Raw genomic sequence first — 22,025 nt, 5'->3', positions numbered from 1 at the left:
CTTAAAATAAATATCTCCAGAGAAAATATCTGCTTTTTAACACTATCACTGAGCAAGTTTCAATGCTTGGGAATGATCCCTGGCATTGCTTAAATTACGGGGATGGGGAAAGCGGATCCACTCCAGCCCTGCATAATTTTCCCGTTGAGCATCTCGGGTGCTGCTGGGACCGCAGGGCTGAACATGCCAGCACAGGGCCAGAATTGCTGGATAATGCTCAGGAAGCTGGCAACTGCGAGAGCGCTAAGGGAGCTTTCTGTAATAGCATGTAATGATGGAACAGGTGGGTTTATTCGGAGTTTCAATCAGTTTTCATGAATTTCTAAGAAAAAGAGGATACAATTGCAGAGCTCTTTACTGAAAATGTTATAAAATGTCTATAATTCAATGGCAAAGTGTGTTCCTGCTAATATTTAATTGCACAGAGACTGTAGGCTCCTCTCCCAGAGTAACACGGGGCTCTCCCGGGGATGGAAAATGAGCCCTGGTTGCCATCGGCCAGCCGTGCCCCGGTAGCTCAGGTCTGTGTCACTCCCTGCCCGGTGACCCCCCACTGTCCTGGGGGACTGACCGACCCCCCCGTGCCTCCCGCCGCTGTGCCACGGCTTTAATCTGCTCCCGGAGCTCCCGTGCCCAGTCCTGCCCCCGCTCCAGAGGAGTGGACCTGGTCTCCATCGCTGTTAAGGCAGTGATTTCAGGGGGGAGCTGGGGAACCAGGCCAGCTCGGAGCAGGGCATCCTGAAATTTGGCTGCAGAGGCTGGAGCTAAGCAGCACCGGGGAGTGCTGAAAAGGAAAGAAAAGCAAGAAAACATTTGATGTAAGCGAGCCCCTGAGCTGGAGATGCTGCAGGAGCAAAGGGAGAAGTGATGCTCCTGTCCCTGACGCTCCCGGCCACGGTTGTCCTTACCCGTCCGGCTGCGAGTAGTGGTAGTGAGCAGCCACGGCGGAGTGGGGGCACAGCAGGTAGTGATTTTCCTCCCAGCAGCGCTGCATGGCTCGCACGATGTCCTCATCGGAGGCTGAGCACGAGTGCAGGGTCTTGGAGAGCTGTGGGCCCGGGGAAACAGAGGTTTGCACAGGGCATCACCACCCCACGCATTCCCAGCCGGGCTTGCGCCACGGGTGCTCAGCAAAGCAGTTTGAAATAGGGAGTCTGGAGGATGGAGCTCCCCCGGGACTGAAGGAAAAGGGGTTGCCGCTGCAGCCAGGGGATGAGGCACTGCTGGAAATGGCCGTGGGGCCAGGGCATGAGCGAGGGGTTTCCATCCCCAGGTGCCGGGACTGTGGGTGGAGAGGAGCCGAGACTCAGCTACTAAGCTCTGCGCTGCTATTTGCACACTCCAAGGGACTTTCTGAGGGCTTGTAAAACCCACCTCAGTGTAACAGCTCTTCTTTCTTTTAATAATGTATTTTTTTATTATTTATTTTGCTGCTGTGTAAGCAGGAGTGGGCACCGGGCAAAGGATGCTCGGGGGGGACAGCACATGTTGGATGGGAAGAGGCAGGACTTTGCAGCTGGCCCAAAGAGCCTCACAACTCAAACGTTTGGTTTTCTCTTGTATTTCTCTGCTTTGTGTTCGTGCTCCCATTTGGCACAACACCGAGGCTGAGTTGCAGCACCAAACCCAGCAGACACGCTCCCAAAAGCCATGCTCAGTTTGTGCTGGCACCCGCTGCACAATGCCTTGGTGCACAGCCAATGCCGGCACTGGAGTGGCCAAGGAAGGGGTGGCTGCATATTCTACTTAAATAATTGTAGGCAGTTTTTAATCAATTTTGCAAAGAAGAAAGAGTTTTCTTTTTAGAAAAATAATTAAAAAGGGGTTTTTAACATCTCCACGCACACACCCTGACATAAAACTCCTCTGGCCTCACACTTAAATTTTTGGTTGGAAACTCTCCACTATGATTTTTTTGTTCTGAAAATGAGTTCAAAACAACTGCTAGCAGTAAATCTGCTTACACACACACAGCGCTGCATGCATGAGGAACTGACCTTTCTGTGCAAATCCTCCGGCAGCTTAAGGCTTTTCGACATGCTGAATCGCTCCATCAGCGTTTTCGTCAGGCAGCTGTCGGAGCCCGAGAGCAGCCAGAGGATCCTCTCCATGTTGTAAGGCTCCTAGGATAACAAGGCAATAGGTGAGCAGCGGAAATCCGAGTGTCTGTCTCGGGGATAGAGCACCTATGTGGATTCTCTGACGTCTAATTAGGGTTACTGCCACCTTTTTTTTTGGTGGAGGCTGGGGTGGGCTTTGTGTCTTCCCCCTGCACACCTACATCCCAAGACAAGTCTTTGGCAACCCAACATCCTTCAGACATCTGACCTGTCAGAGCAGTCTGGCAGTGACCATCAGATTGAAAAAAAAAAAAAAACAATGAAGGGACGACTGATAAATCAATGGCGTGACCACATCTGTACAATCACCTTGAGGAACCCAGGCTAATAACACACTGTGTATTTGAGAACCAGAAATATCCAGCTGTTTACTCAGTGTTGCAGATGCTGCTGTGAGTCACCCAGCTCCCGCGTGACTTAATGAGACACCCAGCTCCCTGCAGGGCTGACCAATAATCTTTATGAACATATAAGGCACATATAGGGCCTGACTGGCCTGTATGGCTATGTAGCAATCGGTGTTGCAATACTGCAGCAAAACTCGGTGCAAGACCATACAGGAGGGTCCCGAACCAATTTCACTGCTCACTGTCTCATTCCTGCATGCTCACAAGCACCAAGAAACCAGGTGGTTTGGCTGAGATACATTGTAGGGACAGACAGGACAAGGGGCACCGACTACCGAGTCCTCATCACATCTACTGAGTTCAAGTGCTGGTTTGGATGAGCTCTTTATACCTTTTAGCAGCTGACAGCATCTGTGACCTTTTGTCTCTCCATCCTGTCCTACCTTGGCAAGTCATCAGGACTTACTCAGCCTTTCGTGTCCTTATCTGGGTGGCTTATGGCCCCAGTCCTGTTCTTCATCTTCCCACCATCATCTCCCAGAGCCTCCAGCCTGTAATCTTCAGTCTAGTCTAGGCGTAGCCTGCCCTTTGCTTTAGGCTGTCCCCTGTTTTAGGCTGTCCTCTGCCTCCCCACCTGGCTGTCCTGAGAAGCTACACATCAGCATGCCTGGACTTCGATGACCTGCTACTGGAGGTGTGTCCAGCACTGTCCTCCTGACACCCCTTCCCCTGTCCTTCCTTCTACTGCTCCTGCATGCAGACCTTCCCCTTCATCCTTCATTCATACCAGCCTCATGGCTTCCACTACAGATCACTATGTTGACACCAGTAAGTCAAACTGGGCCAGGACACTGGCGCAAGCACTGGCCTTGCCATTTAAGTTATTAGCCAGCTCTCTAGTCTGGTTTTGTCCCATGCCACTAGAGCTGTCCAGGAGAACATTGGGACCCAGTCTGGAGGACAGGTCATGCTGGGGATTGTTCCCAAGGTAAGTTCTGGCATGTGGACATGAGCTGCGTGGTGCTTCCTGACCTCAGGGCCAGAGAACAGCCCCGGGTTGGCTTTAGGTACTGCAAAGACACAGCATCTGCTGTGATTCTCCTGGGATTGCTCCTTACAAGGCTCATCCACACTAGACTTTCTGCTTCACCTTCAACTCTTCAGTTAGTGTCTAACTGGAAAGTTTTCTTTGTTTTAGCTTAGTCTTCAAAAGAGGCAACCTAAAGAGGTTGTGCACTCTCCATCCTTGAAGGTTTCCAACACCTGACTGGACAAAGCCCTGAGCAACCCAGTCTGACCTCAGGGCTGACCCTGCTTTGAGCAGGTCCCAACAAGAGACCTCCCGAATTCCCCTCCAGCATGAATGATCTGTTGACCTATGGAAATATTTGCATGGATGCTTCAGATGTGAGCTGAACAAGGATGTTCCATGCAGCTGTGGAGAGGGATGTGCGGAGGGATACACCCATCCGCCTCCTTGGGAACATCTGGACATCACCTTGCCTGGCTGCTTTCCCTCGTGATCCCAAAGTCTGGCACATGCTTAAGTGCCTCAGCAGACCAGAGCTACTGAAGGGACATGGGCCAAGAGAGGAGCCCAGCCACCCTTTGAGCTCTGAGGAGCCCCACGAATTCATGCCTGAGGAGGAAAGTCAAGCTGCAGACCACAGCAGCCTGGTGATAGGGGCATAATAACTTACTGACTGCAAAGCATGGCAGTTCTTCCAGGCTCCCAGGTCCTCCCAATGTGTCTGAACAGCTTTTGGAAAATCCAGGCAGCTTAAGGCCACACTGATACAACATCAAGTGTTTCACACTTTGGTCACTTGTTTGGAAGCAGATCTAATCCCTGTGGATCACAGGGTAGGTATGAAATGGGAGGTATTTATTTCTAGCTGTTTGGTTTCTGTACCTCCATGACTTTTCATTTCTGAGGCCTTTGCCTGCCTGCTGAGACTTGTTTTGCTCTGAGCAAGCTGCAGATGGCCATAGATGAGGCATTTCTTCTGGGCTTCCCTACCTTCTTCCTGGTCTTTTCTCTTGCTCTTGGTGGAGCCTTTCAGAAGCATCAACAAAGCCCTTGAGACATGATGGGATTTATAATTTTCTAAGTGTCACATTATGAGAAAACATCCCTCTCTTGCTAATCTTGCACGTAACGAAACCCCAGAAACCCAGCATTTAACAATGAAGATTGCAAAGTCAAGCCCTGAAAAGTGCGGAAGAAGGTGTTTGATCTATCTCAGCTCAGCAGTCTGCAGAATAAATGGTCAATATGAGTCGCACCTCTTAATGCATCACTGAGAGGCATTGCCAGTGGCAGAATTATGCTCTCATAAACCAGGTAGAACAGAGTACAAGGAAAAAAAACTATAAAAATATATAATATTTGGTATTTTCCTGTTTTGGCCAATTCATTACATACCTGAATATCCATGGCTGAGGCTAACGTAGCCTTCACGCTCTCTGACAGTGAGAAATCTCCATGTTGAACAGTCCTATGAATGATGTCATTGCTGTTAACCACGGCAACAAGTCGAATTGGGAGACCCATTTTCTGGGCAATACAGCCAGCTAGAAAAAAAGTGAAAAAATACATGCATACTTGATGAAGAAACATTCAAAGGAGATTTAGCAAAGAAGTCATGGTGCAAATTGATTGAGCATGTAGTTCAGAAGCAGACACAAATGACATTCCCTAATGGACTCTGAGGTATCTGTCTTTAATGTTTTGGTAGAGCACCAGATTATAAAATCCAGGGATGCAATGCTCCACCTGCCATCGAGCACTGACCCTTGGGCATCTCCACATTTGAAGATGGATGGGCAGGGGACCGAGAGGCCAGGCAGCTGCTGTTCAACCAAGAGAGATGAAGCTTTTGGGCTCTTGCAGTTTATTAACACTGCCTCAGACGGGCAGCCTGGAAATACAGTGAATGCATTTGAGTGCATCAAACCCTTTATTGCTTTCATAGGACAGTTGTATGCCTATTTTGGGATGGAGGCAATCAAGGGCTCACATTTAGAAGGCCAGATTATGCAGTTAGGAGTGGTTCTCTTGACTGTGTACTACCATGCAAACCAGAGCAGGACTCCACACCTCTGTTAATGTCTCACTTAGGAAATCAGAGCCACAGTATTTTCCCTCTTTTCTGGACGAAACACATTCTGTCCCCTTCTAATGTGCCCGTCCTCATGATAGCTACAGTCATCATCAAAGGGTGGTTTGGGATTTTCTGCACCTTGCAAACCATCAGTGACACCTGAATGAGTAATAACCATACATGAGTAATAAAATATAAGTGGTTCTGAAGAAATCCTACCAGAGAGTGGGTGTTTTAATAAATAGCAATACCCAGCATCTGCAAAGTGCTTTTAGTCCATAGGTCACAGCACTCTCTCTCTTCCCTATCTAACCTATCTTTTTTGCCTTCACCTGTGATATTTCCTCCTCCTCCTGTTGGCACAACAATTTCCACCACTGGCAGCGGGGTGGTATCCAGGGACGGGGCGCACTGAAAGTAAGCGTAGAAGTGGTGAGCAATCTGCACCATAATCCTCGACCAATTGACCGAATTCAAGCTCATCAGGTTGTATTTTCTGGCAAAATCAACATCAGCGAACAGTTCCTTGATCGGCTCATCGATTTCATCGCTGTTCCCATGAGCTGTCAAAAGGAGAAAGGAGAGATTAGATCTGCCAACATAAATGCATCAGGCACAAAGTATTTCTGCTCAGAAATAGGGCCAGTCTCAAGCCCTGGGGTTTCTTGTGGCCAGGGGAGTCCTGAGCTGCCCGTCTGCCTCGGGGGCTGCCCGAGCCAGGGGTTGAGTAGCACCGCATGGAAGCCGGGTGGTTTCTGCAGACATTGCACTCTGGGCTCTTGCTTACGCCAGGTATATATTTGCCAGGAAGGCAAATGCCTGCATCCCCTGTGAGGTGCCAAGGTGAGACCTGGCTGAGCAGAGGAGTCCATGGGACAGCTCTAGCACCCAGTGGTGATTCCTAACCATGGGGATGGCACAGAGGTAGGGGATGGACCACTCAAGAAGGTGAAGGGACAGAGGGAAGGGGTGACTCGATCCTTTTAGTGCCAAGAAATGGTGCTGAATGCAGTGCAGCTAAACACCAGCCATCTGAAGGGAGGCAGTTCTGACCTGTGGCCAGCAAAAAAGGAAGCCTTGAACCACTTTTCATCGGTCTATTATAGGCTCCTGTTAGCCAGACATCTGGGCACGGTGGCCATGATGGCAATGACCCATCTGGCTGCAGCTGCTAAAGCAGCAGCCCCCTGAGACTTTTAGGGTCACAGTTTTGACACAGCAGGGCCATAAAGTGGACAGTCCAACACTAATACCAACCAGCAAAAACGTGGACGTTGTCTTCAATGACAGTGGTCATCTGAAGTTCCTGTATCTGGGTGCAGAACCCCTTGGGCAGCAGAACAAAGATGTCCATGTTCTTCTGCCCTCTCACACTCTCGATGGCCGAGCTCCCCGTGTCCCCTGAAGTCCCTGTTTCAAAGGCAGGGAGAACCAAGAAAAGCAAAAAATTAATGCATCAGTCAAACCTGCATTGCTGCACTTTAGGAAAAAGATGCAGAGATGCTCCATGAGATGTTTTTGGCTAGAGCAGCCACCCTGGCATTGCCTGGAGATCACTCACCAGCCACCCACGAGGCAATACGAGCCCAGAGCATCTATGGGGCGGGCCATGGGATGATGGCTCTCAAGGTAAAGACCTGCCCAGAAGTTTTACCCCCCACAAAGAGGCATACTCACCCACCAGAATAGTGACGTGCTTCTGTTTTTTCTCCAAGAAATACTGTAAAAACTGCCCTGTGCAGGACAGGGACAGATCCTTAAAAGCATAAGTAACTCCGTGCCACAGCTCCAAAACATTCAGCCCATCTTTCAGCCTGGACAAATGGACGACGTCCTTGTGTCTGAACCTGCTGAAGGCCCTGTCAATCAGGTCTAGAGGGAAAATGGTTAAAGGGGTTGTTAGATTGGGTAGAGGGGTATTTTTCTGACCCATGGCTTCCTGCATCTGTGCTCTTCATGCTCCTGGGAAGCTTTCTGCACAACCAAAGAGTCTCAGTTGCTGGAGAAGTGACAGATATCCAAAAAGTTATTCTTAGTTATCAGGAGTAAAGCAGCCTGCTTCATTGTCTTCAATAGCTCTACGGTGAGAGACCCCAGGGGACACCCGACAAAATCAGAGCAAACTGTGTTAAAATATAAAATACAGGAAACCCAAATTTAATCATAACGTGTCGTTGAGACAGAGGTTGTAGCTGCCCTCTGGTGGAAGTGATAGCTGTTAAATGTTAAAAACATTAAAAATCGGATCTCAACGAGAGAGTGGAGCAGCAAAAGCCCTGGTAGGAGGGCAGGTCTGGAGCAGTGAGCAGGACCACGACATCAGCCATTGCTATTGCAGTCACCGCAATCCCTATTTGCACACAGGGGACACCTTTTCCAGAAGGTAACAAGCCCCAGGAAGGTGACAGAGAAGAATAGCGTACAGAAAGGAGCAGGCAATGGTGCAACAAGCTCCATCCTCTGGGAACTGCAAAGAGGATGGGGCGAAGGCAAGCAGATGCATCTGAATGCCCCAAAATCCTCGTGCACATCCCTGCAAGCAGCTCCCTGCACAGCTGAGGCTCACCGTCGAGCATGCTCCGCGGGACCAGCTCTGTTGTGATGAAGAGGTAGCAGAGCTCCTTCACCAGCTCCCGGTAGGAGAGGCAGCTCCACCTCTGCAGGGTGTTCCTGTCCAGCGAGGGGATGCGCTGGGGCATGAAGAGGCCCCCGTCGGGTGCGTAGCCAGAGAAGAGGGCTCCCTCGAAGTTGATGGCCCCCGCGCCTCCCCGCGTGCTGACGTACTCCATGAGTGCTGGGGAGGCACCGCAGTCACTGCCAGGGCCCCAGAGCATCCCTCCCACCGGGAACAGCCCTGCATCCCAAGCTGACTCCCCTCAAAACTTCCCATGTGGACAGACAGAGCTCCTCAGGGAGGAAAACACCTCTCCCCTAAAAAAATCTCACACCGTGGGGACCTAGAGAGGACAGAGCCATCGGAGTGCACGCGGCGGTTTGCGGGCAGTGGAAACACTGCCCGAGATTTGCATGGAGGTGGCTGGAGCCTCCTCTTCCCGCTTTCCCTGTGCCCTTCTCACCCTGCCCCGGAGACGCTTCCCAGCCTGAGCAAAAGCCCTGACAGCGCAGAAGTCACTGCGCACGCACGTCATGTCCCCTGCAGGCTATTTGCAAAAGCTGCAGTTTTAAAATCTAAAAAAAAAAAAAATAAAAGGAAATAACTATGTTTTAGAGCAGGCTGATTTTGTTCAAAGGTGTTAAACTAAGGACAGGACTTAACTCAGCGTAGGAAGGGCTGAGCTAAATCTGCCAGATTCACGCAAATCCCACCAAGCAGCCGCCGGCGCTACTGGAAGGGGTCCCCTCTCGCCCTGATCCCGTGAACCCCCACAGCCGTTCCCACCTGGGGCACTCCGGTCAACAGTGCAGCCCCTCGGCACGGCACAGCACGGCACAGCACGACTGCAGGCCGCTTGACCCCACGCAGAGGCAAGAAAGCGGCCAAACCACTCGCCGTCACCGCCGCCGCCGCCTGCAGCCCAGCCACCCTTTGCACTTGTGCTCACGGAAAACTTCTCCCCGTTGCAACCCGCCGATGTTCCCCTCGCTGCGGCGCAGACGGCGGAGGTGGCCGCCCTGCACCGAGCCCCGGAATGGGAATATGCGGGAAAGATGGAGCCAAGCTGCTCCTGGCGGTGCCAGGCATTGGGGCAAGGAGCAGCAGGCACAAGCTGCAGCTGGGGAGAAATCTAGTTAAATATTAGGAGAGAGCTTTTAACCGTGAGGCTGATCAAGCACGGGGCTTGGAGAGCTTGTTGTCTCCAGTCTAACAGCAGAGAAACTCAAAATTCAACTGGGGAAGCACTGAGCCACCGATTTAACTGTGAAGTTGGATTTAAATTTGAGATTGAACCTGCTTAAAGCAGGGTTTGGGTCAGAAACCTCCAGAGATCCCTTCCAAGCAAAATCAGTCTGTAATTCAGCTGTGCACATGTGCCACATGTTCAGCCCGTGAGGATGGGATGCCATAACAGCCCTGTCCCACTGATGGGGAAACTGAGGCACAGGAGGGAGAGCAGGCATATGCAGGGCTGTGCAAAAAAACTAAGCTCTCCAGTGCAGGGAAGGGATGTGCATCCCTTTCCTTATTTTTTAGTTTAATCAATAGTAAGTGTTTCTTGAAGGGCAAGATCAGCACAGGACTGGTGGCTGCGCAGACCCAGGGTGCAGTGCAGCGTGGGCTGCCGGAGCGTCTGCGGGGACTTCAGCCCAGGAAGGCAAGGTGCAGAGGTATAAAGGATGGCTGATAACAGCCAGTTGTGAGTCAGAAAGCCCACGTCTGCAGTAAGGGACACATCGCCTGCCAAAGGATTGGAGTCCGACCCAACATGCATTGCCTCTATAACTCTGGAGAGTAACTGGAGCCATGAGAAAAGTCTCTGGCAGAGAGTGGTCCAGTCCTTGCCATGAGCACCGATGTGGAAATGGGCTTTTCTACACCCATCATCCAAAAAAGACTGTTACTGCAAGCTCCTCAGCAGGAGGCAGAAGCTAAATTTTAGGCTCTGGGCAGAGTTGGCCGTGATGGTGTTGCTCAAGTTCGAACGGGGCAGCCGTAGCAAAGCAGGAAGCAAACAGCAGCCTTTTAATAATATATCTGAGCTTACCCAGTGGGCCAGAGCGGTGTTAATAGTCTCCATTTTCTGACTAGGAAACCAGCTAGAAAGGGATCTAATTATCTATAATTATACCAATTATATCACCCAACCAGCCTGCATCTCCCCACCATAAGATCTCTGTGCCCAACATTTCTAATCACGTTGCAAAGATGAAGCCTGAGCCACCCAAACCAAGGTCCTCCCCATACCCGCAGCCACCAGGTCCTCATGGCACATTGGCATGTAGTGAGGTGCTGACCTTGTAATCCATCTCCATCCCAGCTGAGCACCCAGGGGGTGCTGGAAGAAACAGGCAGCAGGGCAGGACTTTGCTCTTCAGGGATGGCTCTGGTTTAAATCGATGTTAAAACCTCCCCAGGGCCATCCCTGGAGTCACTGAAAGCCTCCAGGGTCACCTGGCTCAGCTGGCCCCAACGTGCAGGGCAAATCCCACCATGGCAAAGTGGTATAAAGAGATGATGTTCTCAGTCCCACATGTTTTTAATGCCCCGTGTATTTTTGGAGGGTAAATGATCCTTTAATACCCAGTCAGGCTAGTTAGTAGTCCATTTTTCATTCATCAGCTCTGAAAGGGTTTTTTCCTCCAGTGGTAGCTGACACAAAAATCTTCAAGTAGCATCTCTGGACAAAACAGTGAAATACTAGAAATAAAGAAAATACTAAAAGCTGCAGGATGCATGATTTACCTCCTCTACTCTAACCTCTCCCCTCTCCCATGACAGTGTGCAGAGGTGAATTCAGGGTTTTCCTTCCTTGCAGCAGCCTTTGCCCATGCAGAGGCAGAGCATGCTTTGAACCTAGCTCAAATTTAGGCTAGAACGAGGAAAGGATCAACTCCCTAGGAAAAGCTGCACAAGCTGATAGCTTTTATTACCAATGTAATAATTTAATATCACCAACGTGCATCTGAGCATCTCCTGTTCACCCAGCACACCCTGATGGGACCTGACCTACTCCCACCACCACAGGACTTCACATCTCTGGGCCTTTACTTACCATATGTCTAATTCTTTCAATGTGTGCATTAGCTGCGTGAGATAACTTCACTGACTCATCTAATTTTTTTTTTTTTTTTTTCCAAATGAAGAGCTTACAATGAGTTCAACGATCCCTTCAGCATTACATCCCTCCGGGGTGCATACAGGAGCCTTGCAAAATAAATGGGTTATACCAGGATACCTGCTGCTCCGTGCTCAAGGAAAGAAATAGCAGTAAGGCTGTTGCCACAGTTTTATCTATGCCCTGGGCCTATCAGCGGTGATAGCCCTCGCTAACGAGATCGTCAGTTAATGCTGTGATGGCAGGGACTGCTTATGTGGCGGCCACAGGTGAGCACAGAGCACCTGGGACACGCACCGGCGTGACAGGGCCATTCACTGGGAGGGCTTTTCCCACGCGCGGCCCTGCAAGCTCCATGCGTTCCTGTTCAGAGTGCCATTTCTTTAACGTTATTTTGAATTTTAAACAAAAGGAGAGGAAGAGCATGCCTGTGCTGCTGCACACTGGCCCACCTGGGCTTATCCACCGCAGCAACAGACCAAGAGCTGGAAAATGTAGCAGCTTTTAATTAACCTGGGCCTACCCAGTGCCTCTGTATTCCTGCTGGGATTTGCCCTTTCCCTTTGGACCTTGTCTGTTCTGAGCAGTTCATGCTCTTTGGACTGTCAGAAATCAGCTGTATTTGCAAACTCCAGCTAAGGCTGCTGTCAGACTTTTCCAACTTTTTTTCATACTGCATCAGTTTTCATCCCTCCAGACAGAATTTCCTCAGCCTCTTCACCCACCAAAGACATCGCAAAGCATGGCGAGGAACAAGGCTGTGAGAAGCCGATTTTTTCCTGCACAAGTCCCCCAAAATTTCAGTTCTCACCCCAGAGCGTTGCAGCACTCGAGGGAAAGCGCTGCAACACTCTCAGCTTCGTGTTTGCTGAGCAGCTGTCTATCCTCTCCATCAGCGGGCCCCTCTATACATCCCAAGCACAAGCAATGCGTTGGGTTTGGGTCCCCTTTACGTACCCGCAGCCGAGCATCCCCAGGCCCAGGAGCGCTGGGGACCACAGGCTCTGCCAGAGCCACCAGTGACTCCCCATGTCACTAGATGGCGGCAATGCCTTGCATCCACCGAGGAGATGCACCAACGCAGCCTCAGGGGATCCTTGACCTGCTTGCACCCAGCCTTTTCCACCCTCGCACAGGTCCCTCCACCTTTCAGGCCACGGACACCCAGCCATTCCGCAAGGATTTGAGGCAACAGCCAAGGAAACACTTCTCCAAAGAGCTCCATTTTGGAGCCGATGTAGAGGAGGCAGGGGTGATGTCCTGCAGCGGGAGGACAGGCTACGAAGGTGGGCAACCTGAGCCAACGCAGGGGCTCATTGAGGTGGGAAGGAGGTTCTTCATGGTCACCCCATCTTCTCCCTAAGATCTGACCTGGGTTTTAGCAGCCTCCTTCCAGCAGGGTCTCTCCTCCCCTGGGGGTCTCTGGAGCCTACCCCCAGAAAAGCCTTAGAAAGGGGCACATGGAAAGACCCCAACTCGCAACCAGGACCAGAACATGCCAAATTTAATAAAAAAGCATCACATAAGCCTGAACAGCACAAAAATCTCCCCATATCTCCCAGTCTTGTCTCTGCCCGTGAGCTGTCTGGTATACAAGCAAAAGCTTTCAGACCTGTAAGTGACCCAAGCAACGCCAGGCAGGTCCAGTAAGCGAGTGATAAGGATGTTTGGGGTTTTGCAATGACATTTACTACCCTGTGCAGAGTAGGTCCCAGTGGGAAGTGTGTTATGTTGTCTGAGACAAAATAAATAAGCTTGTCACTGGGAGTTGTTGACGAAGTTATGTGTCCCCTGCCCTCTCATGCACAGAAGTATGAATTTTCACAGAGAAAACAGGGAGATTCCAGGAAAAAACTATAAGTTTTTGGCCAGAAATCAAACTATTTCAGCTCTGCCTCTTTCTCAGAGGCAGATCCACGGATTGGTGAGGTTCAGAGATCCATAGCAGGAAGGGGGCTAGGGAAGTTTGCAGAGAGTGTCTGCAGCTGCAAAGGCAAATGTGCACCCAGAATCATTTGTTTGAGCTTCATGTCTTGTTCACAGCCTTTCTTCAAGGAGATATAAGGCAGAAATGTACAACTGTAAATGAATTAAAGTGCATGAAGCTGCCCCTTTGTTTTGAATGTGGCTCTTTTCCCCTCTTACTGAATCTGATATAAATTGTCGGTATCTCAGCTGACATGAGGTAGGACTTCCACGTGGGACAACACCACTTCTCAACTACAAATGTGCACACACACACTTTTCCACCTCCACGTCTGGTGATTTTGCAGGGCAAGGAGCTGCCAGCGCGTTGGCCCTTTCCCCACGGTTGGGTGTGACGCTCTTTCCTCACCACAAGGTGTTTCACAACAAGCTCAAGGGCATCCGTGTTGTGGTTTGGGTCTTGTAGACCAAAGTGCGGGAGCCACTTGTAAAGACAGAGCAGAAAGGGCGCGCGAGGACGGGATTGTGCAATGCTGGCTCCCACAGTGGGACGTTGAAGATGCTATTACCTGGAGAAGGTTGTGCAATCTGGTCCTACTACATCAAAGATTATATTAAACCCCAGGGCCAAATTTTATGTCAAAATCTGCAGTCCCATAGGATATGGGTTCTATGGTCACCCACCAGGGACTTGACAAGGAAGATGCTGTGGTGCTGAGCAGCTATAGCACGTTTGCTTTATCAGCTTCTCCAGGTGACTTTGGGAAAGTCCGTCAGTCTCTGTGCACTCCATCATAGAATCATAGAATCATAGAATCATTTAGGTTGGAAAAGACCCTTAAGATCATCAAGTCCAACCATTAACCCAGCACTGCCAAGTCCACCACTAAACCATGTCCCTAAGCACCACATCTACAGGTCCACAGCTCTGGCCTTGCTGGCACCATGATCATTTCCCATGGAGCATCTCCTGTCCGTGAACCTGGTGAAAGCTCAGATGCTCTCAGACCCCATGCAACCTCTCACTCCGCACTTCTCGCTGCAGTGGCATGCCTCAGCACTCTGGTTGGTGCATCGCTCCTGTGTCGTTGCTTTCCCTGACCAAGGAGCACCATCTGCTAGGGAAGGTCTTAGGGGCTTTTGTTTGGACCTTTTATTTGTTTTAAATATAAACTGTGGTTATATATTTGGCTCAGAGAGAGACAGGAACACCGGTGTTTGGCACAGCGCATCTGCACATTCATTCTGGAGTGGTGAAGATACGAGGGTGATGATCACCCCAGAAGCCAAGGCTCCGTTAGATATAATGGATGTGGGACACCAAGTCGATTGCTTTGACAGTGATATTACATTTATGAAAAGCCATTTCAGGGAATGGGACATTCATATAGTGCATGTGTGTGGTAAGATAGGTTGCACACCAGGACTCACATGCAAACTGTAGGGCATGGAGACTAATTAGCTGCACCCCACTGTGAGCAGTCATTAAGTGAGCAGCTGTGCTTGATAAATCAGGATTGAGGAGAACACGGGCCACCTGAAGAGGTGAGCACAGGCCCAGAGCGACAGCCAGGTGTCCCTCCAGGACTGGAGTTCATCTAACCACCTGCAGGCACCTGGGGGCTACTGCTCTTTGCATCCCAACATGCAAGTCTCCACTTGGTCAGATGAAGGCTTGCTTATCCTCACTGCGTCTCAGGGGCTCTTCATGTGCCTGGATGAGATGGAGACATCTTCACTGCAGGCATGTGATCAGGTGAGATGAAACACATTTGCATTGGTTAAATGTTCACTGGCTCTGCTCTGGGGGACTCTTCCAGACCTTCCTCACTCAAGGACGTTAACTGCTAATGGCTCCATTTCTTTCCCAACATTTTCTTTCCCTGCCCTGGCACAAACTAGCTCCATAAGCAATGAGCACCATTTTCAGTCCTTGTCCCCGACTCCATAAGCTGGGCAGTGGGATAGAGGACAATGTCATCCCACCAAAGGCCAAGCTGCAAGGGCAATACATGTCTTCTGAGGGCGTGAGCAGGGGTCAACGTGCCCAGAGAGAGGCAACAGCACTATGCTGTAGATGCCTGAGGCAAGAGAGTGGGAGGTGAGTGGCACAGCCAACAGCTTTATTCCTGCTATAAGGCAAGACCCCAACAGCAAAGGCCAGCTCTTCTGTAAGCTCTGCTCCCCAGGCAATCATTGGCAAGCAAACTAAGGCAGTGATCGGTCTCATGCTATCAGGGAAACCGTTGCCTTGCCCTTGGAGAAGCAATACTGAGCCTTTGCAACCTTTGAGACCTTTGTAATAAGATGACAAGGGCTGAGGGCTGCTCTTTCCTTAATTTCGGCATTAATGGAAAGCTTTATCAAGCAGCAGCGCTCTGTACAAGCTGCTGCTTTCGGCAGTCTTATCAAGGCTCTGATAATGGCATATCTAATCTAAACCAGTATGAACTGGCGCTTGCATGTCTACGGCTCAGAAGTTACAGCTTGGAGGCACCCAGCCTCCAGGAGACTGCCACAGCTGTTTCAAAAAGAGAAAAAGCCGGGAAAGGTGCCATATTTCATCTCAGTGCTGTCCTGGTAATACAGCACAATGAAAACTTGGTAGAAACCAAGAGGGACAGAGAGTTCACAGCAGCATCAGTATCTTTTCCCATCTCCTTCAACCTTTTGAAGCAATGCAGCCATGTGGCCTGCTGAAGAAACCTTTGTTCCTCAAGGTTAAAATAACCAGATAAACCAAAGATGTGAAAACTGGGCAGCAGACCAAGATCCCAGGTACAAGCACAGCAGAAACAGGGATGATCCAAGCAATAATATGGGTTGAGTCAGAGGGAGGCCCACCTGGGGATCTGTGATTGGCAAGCTTGTGACCGAGCTCTTCAAAAAATGGCTAGGGGTTTTGGGGTGTCCAGCTGAACCTGCATTACAGAAATCCATGACTGAATCAGCAAAAGCCCTGACTTGTAGCCTTTCACATTTTGGCTAAGAAAGTCCCAGTGTAGAGTCCAGTTCCAGCTTCCCAAAGCACTGAGGTGAAACCAAAGGCTTCACAAAGTCTGGGGAGTCACTGATGGGATAGATAAGAAGAGTGAGAGACGTGGCAGAGGTCCATGAAGACATTCCCAGACCTCCACAAGGCTGACAGGTACCCCATCCTGGGCCTCTCCTCACACAGCGCTCCGGCTGTGAAGTCCTTTTCAGAGTTCAGAGCTTAAATCAAAGTTTTGATTCAAAGTGGAGGAGGCAGAGAAGGACTCAAAATCCTGTTCCCCACCATAATGTCCAAATCATCAAGAAGCAGTGCACATAGGAGGGTGGTTTCCCAGTGCCCTGGCAGACACTGAGTGAAAGTGCTTAATTCATGGGAGCTGGGACCGGGAATCACAGGGAAGGGTTGAGGGAAGGTGGTAACAGACTGCAACTGTTCCATGGGCAGCTACAGAGATGACAGGGCCAAACTCTTCTTGGTTACGGCAGATGTTATAATGTGAGGCACCAGCCACAAATTGCCCTTTGGGAGGTTTGGGTTGAGCACCTCTTCTTCGAGAGGTGGATGGTGCAGACCCAGGATGGGTACCCAGAGAGGCAGAGGGGGTGGTTTTTGAGATCTGGCCAAAGCCATGGCTGAGCTGATCTTGTGTTGGTGATGTTCTTGCTTTGAGCAGGAGGTTGAACCAGAGACCTTCAGAGGTCCCAACCAACCAACTTTTCTATGCTTTGTCAGCTTGGGACAGAGAGCATTCAGATACCTCCATGGCTAGGAGGAAGCTGAGAAGTTTTGCATGTCTGTATCTTTGATTCAGGTGCAAAAAGCAGAAATGAGACAATTTTGTGCCCTTTCTTCTGACAAGCTTCTAAGATTCTACACTTTATTTTCAAAGCAACTTAAATACGGCGGTACCTGCTGGCTTCCCACAAGAAGTAGCCTCCTCAATAATTTTTGAAAATTATCCACGCCTTTTCTCTTTCTACAAACCAGGTCCAGGTTTTAGAATATGGATTTAGTTTTAAGCTAACGATCAACTGACTCAGCCTTGCGTTAATGAAAATCAGGTGCATTTTCTTGGCCCTGGAAAGTTGAAATGATGTCATGTTTTAAAAGATCCTGTATTCTGGTTAGGAGACGTACAAGTATTCTGAACTTTGCTATTGGGATTAAGTTTATCTCACCCATCGTTTGCTCAGTAGGCCTGGTTAGATAATAACCCTGGCCAAATTTCATTCAGTAAGGGTTTCTTCTTTTTTTATAAGAACTTCTGCATTTCTTTACTAGGGGAAATAAAAGAACACGAGTCCAGCAGACAAAACAAAGAGGTTGTATTTTTGATCATTGATCAAAAATCAGTTGGTTGCATTTCCAAACCTGCCAGCAGTGATTCATAGTTCACATTTATCCAATGCACCAAAGCTGGGAGCATAGATATATTATATCTATCCACAGTAAGCGAGAAGAGCAGAAGATACCTGCAGAAAACAAGCTGGGTCCCAAGTGGGGTGAATTGTCTCATGAATTGCCCATTTCTGCCAACTACCAAGAGCATCCCGAACAATTATATTCTCCTTTTAACACTTGGTGGATGACATCCAGACCTTAGGAGCCTGGCCTGCCCAGGGGGAATTCTCACACAATTTCTGGTGGTTTTCTAAGTGGTTCAGCTGCCCAGACTAGGCACGATAACCATTTAAAAGTCTGTGGGACAAAACCCGGGGGGCTTTTCCAAATCCTATCTTAGGCTCAGGTCTCATTAGCTTGGTGGTTTTATCTCCTTTCAAGCTGGTATGGAGATTGCAGTCCTAGGAAGTCTACAGTGGCTGAGATGGGGGGTCAGGGAAAATACCAGGTGCTCCTTCAAGCACCTCAAATTGGCTTCATCTTGGCTAATATGAAGCATTTACAAATGCCCCAGTCATGTAGGCTTCTTCTGGAGAGGCTGGAGGGGGACAGGCATCCCTGGGACACTACACATGATGCGTTTCTCCTATTTCTCTCCTTTGGCTCATCTAGATATCAGCTCAGAGGTACTCATTGCATTGCAAGTGGCTGGGGTTACCTGAGAAAGGTCTCTCCCTACTGACTGATCAGCCACTCCTTCTCCCAAGCCTGCATGTGGAAATGGGTGAGAACTGGGCATCCACTGCAGCAGTGGGATGTGGTCAGACGTGGCTGGTCCAGGAGTGCATCTCACTGCACAATGAATGAAAACCACAACTCCAGGCTGCTCCGGCCGATGATGGCAGGGGAAAAATGAGCCATGCAGAGCTGGACCTTTCCCATGGTGATCACCCTACGGTGCATCAGGACCACAGGGCTCCAAAATGAGTCAGACAGAAAAATATTCAGGTGTTTTTTCAAGTCCAAATCTCTCTCCCCATCATGCAAAGACAGGGGACCTGAATCGCCTGGAGCAGCAGCCAGAGGTCCAGGGCATGAATGCGTGGGAGGCACACGTGTGCTTCCAGGTGGCCCATGGCTGGAGGACATTACCTGGCGGGATGCAGGGAGCTGCCAGCTCTGGCTGCTGCCAGGACCCAGCCAGAGAGGCCCATGAAGAAGACACTGAAAAGGGACATGTGGCAGCGCAGCCCCACATGACCCCGAGGTATTCACCCAGGGCGGGGGGAAAAAATACAATGCAATTCCTAGGGTGACATCATTCCTGTTAGGAAGCCCAGGATAAAAGGGAAAAAAGCTGAAAAGCTGTTTGGGGAAAGTGCTGAATCAACTCCCCCACGAGTGCTCTCTGAACCCTCCCGGCCCCTGCCACGATGCGGAGGGGTGATCTCCCCCGCAGACACCCTCCAGCCAACTTCGCCCACCGAAGGGCAGAGGTTTTCCCTCTCCTGCCTCGTCAGGCAGATACTGCCTGTACTAATTAACCAGAAACTGAGGCTGAATCGAGCCCGGGCAGCGTCACTGTGCACCACTGCAGCACAGAGAGCGGAGGCGGGCGGCAGCCCCAGGCTCAGCCTGCAGGAGCAGGACAGGCGGCTGCAGAGGGCTCTGGCAGCATCTCCAAATTTGAAGGAAACAGATTTTTTCATGCTTATCTGTGATTTTACTTAAAAAGAGACCAAAGATGCTATAAGAAGGCAGAATGGAAGAACTGCAAAGAAGAGAAATGGGGAAAATCCCTGAGCTGGTGACTTTGGGAGGGAGGAGGAATTCATTGGGGCAGAGGATGAGATGGGAGCAAGAAGCTGAGCCTGGGAGTCCAGACCCAGAGGATAAATGCTCAGACGCTGTGCAGCAACCCAGGATGCTCAGCCAAGGGGACCGTACTGGGAGAGGAGCCCAGCCCCTAGTACTGCTTTGGAGGGAGGAATCGGGCTCAGCTTGGAGGCTGCAGCTGGCCCTACTTCTGATGTGGCATTTGGGAGAAATGCAGCTCGGAGGGCCAGGATGCTCCTTCAGTACACGAGTGACTGTGGCTCCTCTGGGGGAAGGAGAGGAAAGGGGGTTTTAGCGGTGGCTCCCAGCAACAGCCTTCTAATGGCATTGGTCCATGTATCCACACAAAACCCCTTTCTGAAGGCAAGGACATAGTAATGGAGTCTGAATTAAACTACAGTCTTCAGGATGGGCCAGTTCAAGCCCAGGATTTGATTTTGAGTCATGCTTTTTCCTTAGGGGACCAATGATGATTTTATGACTACTGCTACATCTGGGTTACACCAAAACCCACCTTTACAGAGGACCATGAGGCATCTGAAGGAGCGAGCAAGTTAGTCCCTGCCAGCATGCAGCCACTCCTCTTCATGCCAGTGCTAAAGACCCAGCGTGCACACATCAGCGAACAGAAACCCCACCGGTGTCAGCTCCAGGGGACCCCATAATCTTTCACTGCTTTTCTCCTCTTCCAGATGTGCACTTTCAGACTGCAAGCTGATTAGATGATTTGGCTTGTTCCTCTGATAATTAACCTCTTTGCACAATTATATTTTTATCATTTGTTTATGGATGTCACGTTGCTACCTCCATAAAACTGGTTTATGGGATTTTTCCTGCCCCCACATTGTAAATTGAGGTCTGTAAAATGTAGATCAATTTATCACTGACCATTGCCCTGTTTTATGTTAATGTTTGAACATGGCCATAAAAGAATTACATCATCTTAGCTCTGACCAACTTTTAGGGCAAAAGGACCATATAAAACCAAGCTCTGCTAACCAGCAAGGCACCTTCTCTTGTGTTGGGAGCACAGAGAGCCTTTCCATCATGAGCTTCACTGGAAAGTACGAACTCCAGTCCCAGGAAAATTTTGAGCCTTTTATGAAAGCCCTTGGTAAGTGCCTGCATGCGCTGTGTGCTGCTTTGCCTCCACAGATCCCACTGATATTTGGGAGTCCAACTGTGCTGATGTGCTGATGATGTAGACTGAAAACATATCTCAGATTTCTTATTTCTGTCTGTCTTCTTGCAATTATTGGGATTTTTTAAATGCATGTGCATGAAGATGTGATCTTAAAATAGAAGAGAAAGCATCTCTCTGGCTGGTGGCTGGTGGTCGAGAGATGCTGGGTAAAATCTTATGGCTTGCAGGAAAATGGTCGCAGCAGTCTCTGCAGCCACGGGCCAGTGCGGCAGTGCTGTGCACACGTGCTAAGCCAGCGGGACCTGCTTAGGGCGACTGCAGATCTGCCCCATCAGGCTGTGGAATGTGAGAGCAAGCAGGACATTGCTCAGCCCACCGTGCTGCTGCTCGGAGATGCTGCAAAGCCGCAGATTCCACCATTCATCAGAAAAATAGTCGGGTTGTTTAAATGCTTAATGATGAATGTGGCTAGCTAGTTTTCCACCAGTGACAGTGCCAGGGAATGTGCTCCTGCAGGCATTCAGGAGGCTTTGCACTAGTTCTGCACAGTTACGTGCCGGAGGGGCTCTATCTGTTAGATCAGCCTCACGCTTTGCGAGAAGACTTCAGTAAGCTGGTTCTGAGGGACCCTGAATCTCATAAAAAAAAACACTTGGTTCCTTCCTTCTGCCTCAATTTATTCCATTTTTCTCTGCTTGCCTCTCAGTGAAGGAAGGAAAACGGGGTTTCTTCTTTCCCTCTGATGCTTGGCCAGGGAGGTAGCTGTTCTGCTCCCAGTGAAGTCAGTGGGACAAGGGAGAAGTCTAGCTCCCACACAAACCGAGGATGACAGTATTTGTTATTCTTCCTTCCCAGCAGACTCAGGGCCGTGTGGCCCTTGGGGAACCATCATCCTTGCGAGGCTTTTCCACACTAGAATAGGAATCCTCCCAGCTGTGGATCCCCAAATCCCACCGCGTTCATTCGGCAGCAGCAATCTGCCCACCAATGGCTCCAAAGTCCACCTAACGTCTCTTGTTCCCGGACAGGGCTTCCCGATGAACAGATCCAGAAGGGCAAGGACATCAAGAGCATCTCGGAAATCGTGCAGGATGGGAACAAATTCAAGGTTACTGTGACCACTGGCTCTAAAGTGATGCACAACGAGTTCACCATCGGGGAGGAGTGCGAGATGGAGATGCTGACAGGAGAGAAAGTCAAGGTGAGTGATCAGCTCCTCCTCTACCAGGGCTGCAGGGGCTCAGGGACATTAAATTTCCTTTCCAGCCATTCCCCCTGCACTTGGGCCAAAGGGAATGACAAGATCATAGGTGTTAAAGCTGACACAGGGCAAAGACCTGGGTAATTCCCCAGCCTGGTTCTGTCTCTCACGGTTTGCATGCATGATAATGGGAAGGGGCTAATTGCTGAAATCAAGTCTGCAGATGTGACTCCCGCTGCCCTGGTCCCTGCAGGTCCTCAGCAAGGCTTTCAGGGA

At 50.0% G+C, this 22,025-nt stretch overlaps 2 protein-coding genes across 2 annotated transcripts in view; one reads left to right on the top strand and one right to left on the bottom strand.

Moving 5' to 3' along the window:
• Positions 1-528: 528 nt before the first annotated feature.
• On the bottom strand, positions 529-8,375 carry THNSL2 (threonine synthase like 2; the record flags this gene model as incomplete). The annotated part of the gene is made up of 8 exons (XM_082315533.1): positions 8,138-8,375; positions 7,249-7,443; positions 6,829-6,981; positions 5,904-6,134; positions 4,893-5,041; positions 1,998-2,123; positions 909-1,048; positions 529-784 (listed from the first exon to the last, which is right to left on the bottom strand). Exons 1-8 carry the CDS (start codon positions 8,358-8,360, stop codon positions 529-531), a joined length of 1,473 nt encoding a protein of 490 aa, XP_082171659.1. The 5' UTR covers positions 8,361-8,375.
• A 12,076-nt stretch (positions 8,376-20,451) lies between these two features.
• Positions 20,452-22,025, top strand: part of FABP1 (fatty acid binding protein 1) — a gene marked incomplete at both ends in the record, with an annotated part of 2,400 nt that continues 826 nt past the window's right edge. The window contains 2 exons of the mRNA XM_082315916.1: positions 20,452-20,518; positions 21,577-21,749. Coding sequence (XP_082172042.1) covers positions 20,452-20,518; positions 21,577-21,749 — 240 coding nt within the window. The remainder of the gene's footprint in view (positions 20,519-21,576; positions 21,750-22,025) is intronic.

This window comes from Platalea leucorodia, assembly GCF_965183815.1.
Source record: "Platalea leucorodia genome assembly, chromosome: 6".
Classification (NCBI taxonomy): Eukaryota; Metazoa; Chordata; class Aves; order Pelecaniformes; family Threskiornithidae; genus Platalea; species Platalea leucorodia.
The sequence above is the reverse complement of the archived record's forward strand: the minus strand, read 5'-3'. Positions and strand labels throughout refer to the sequence as shown.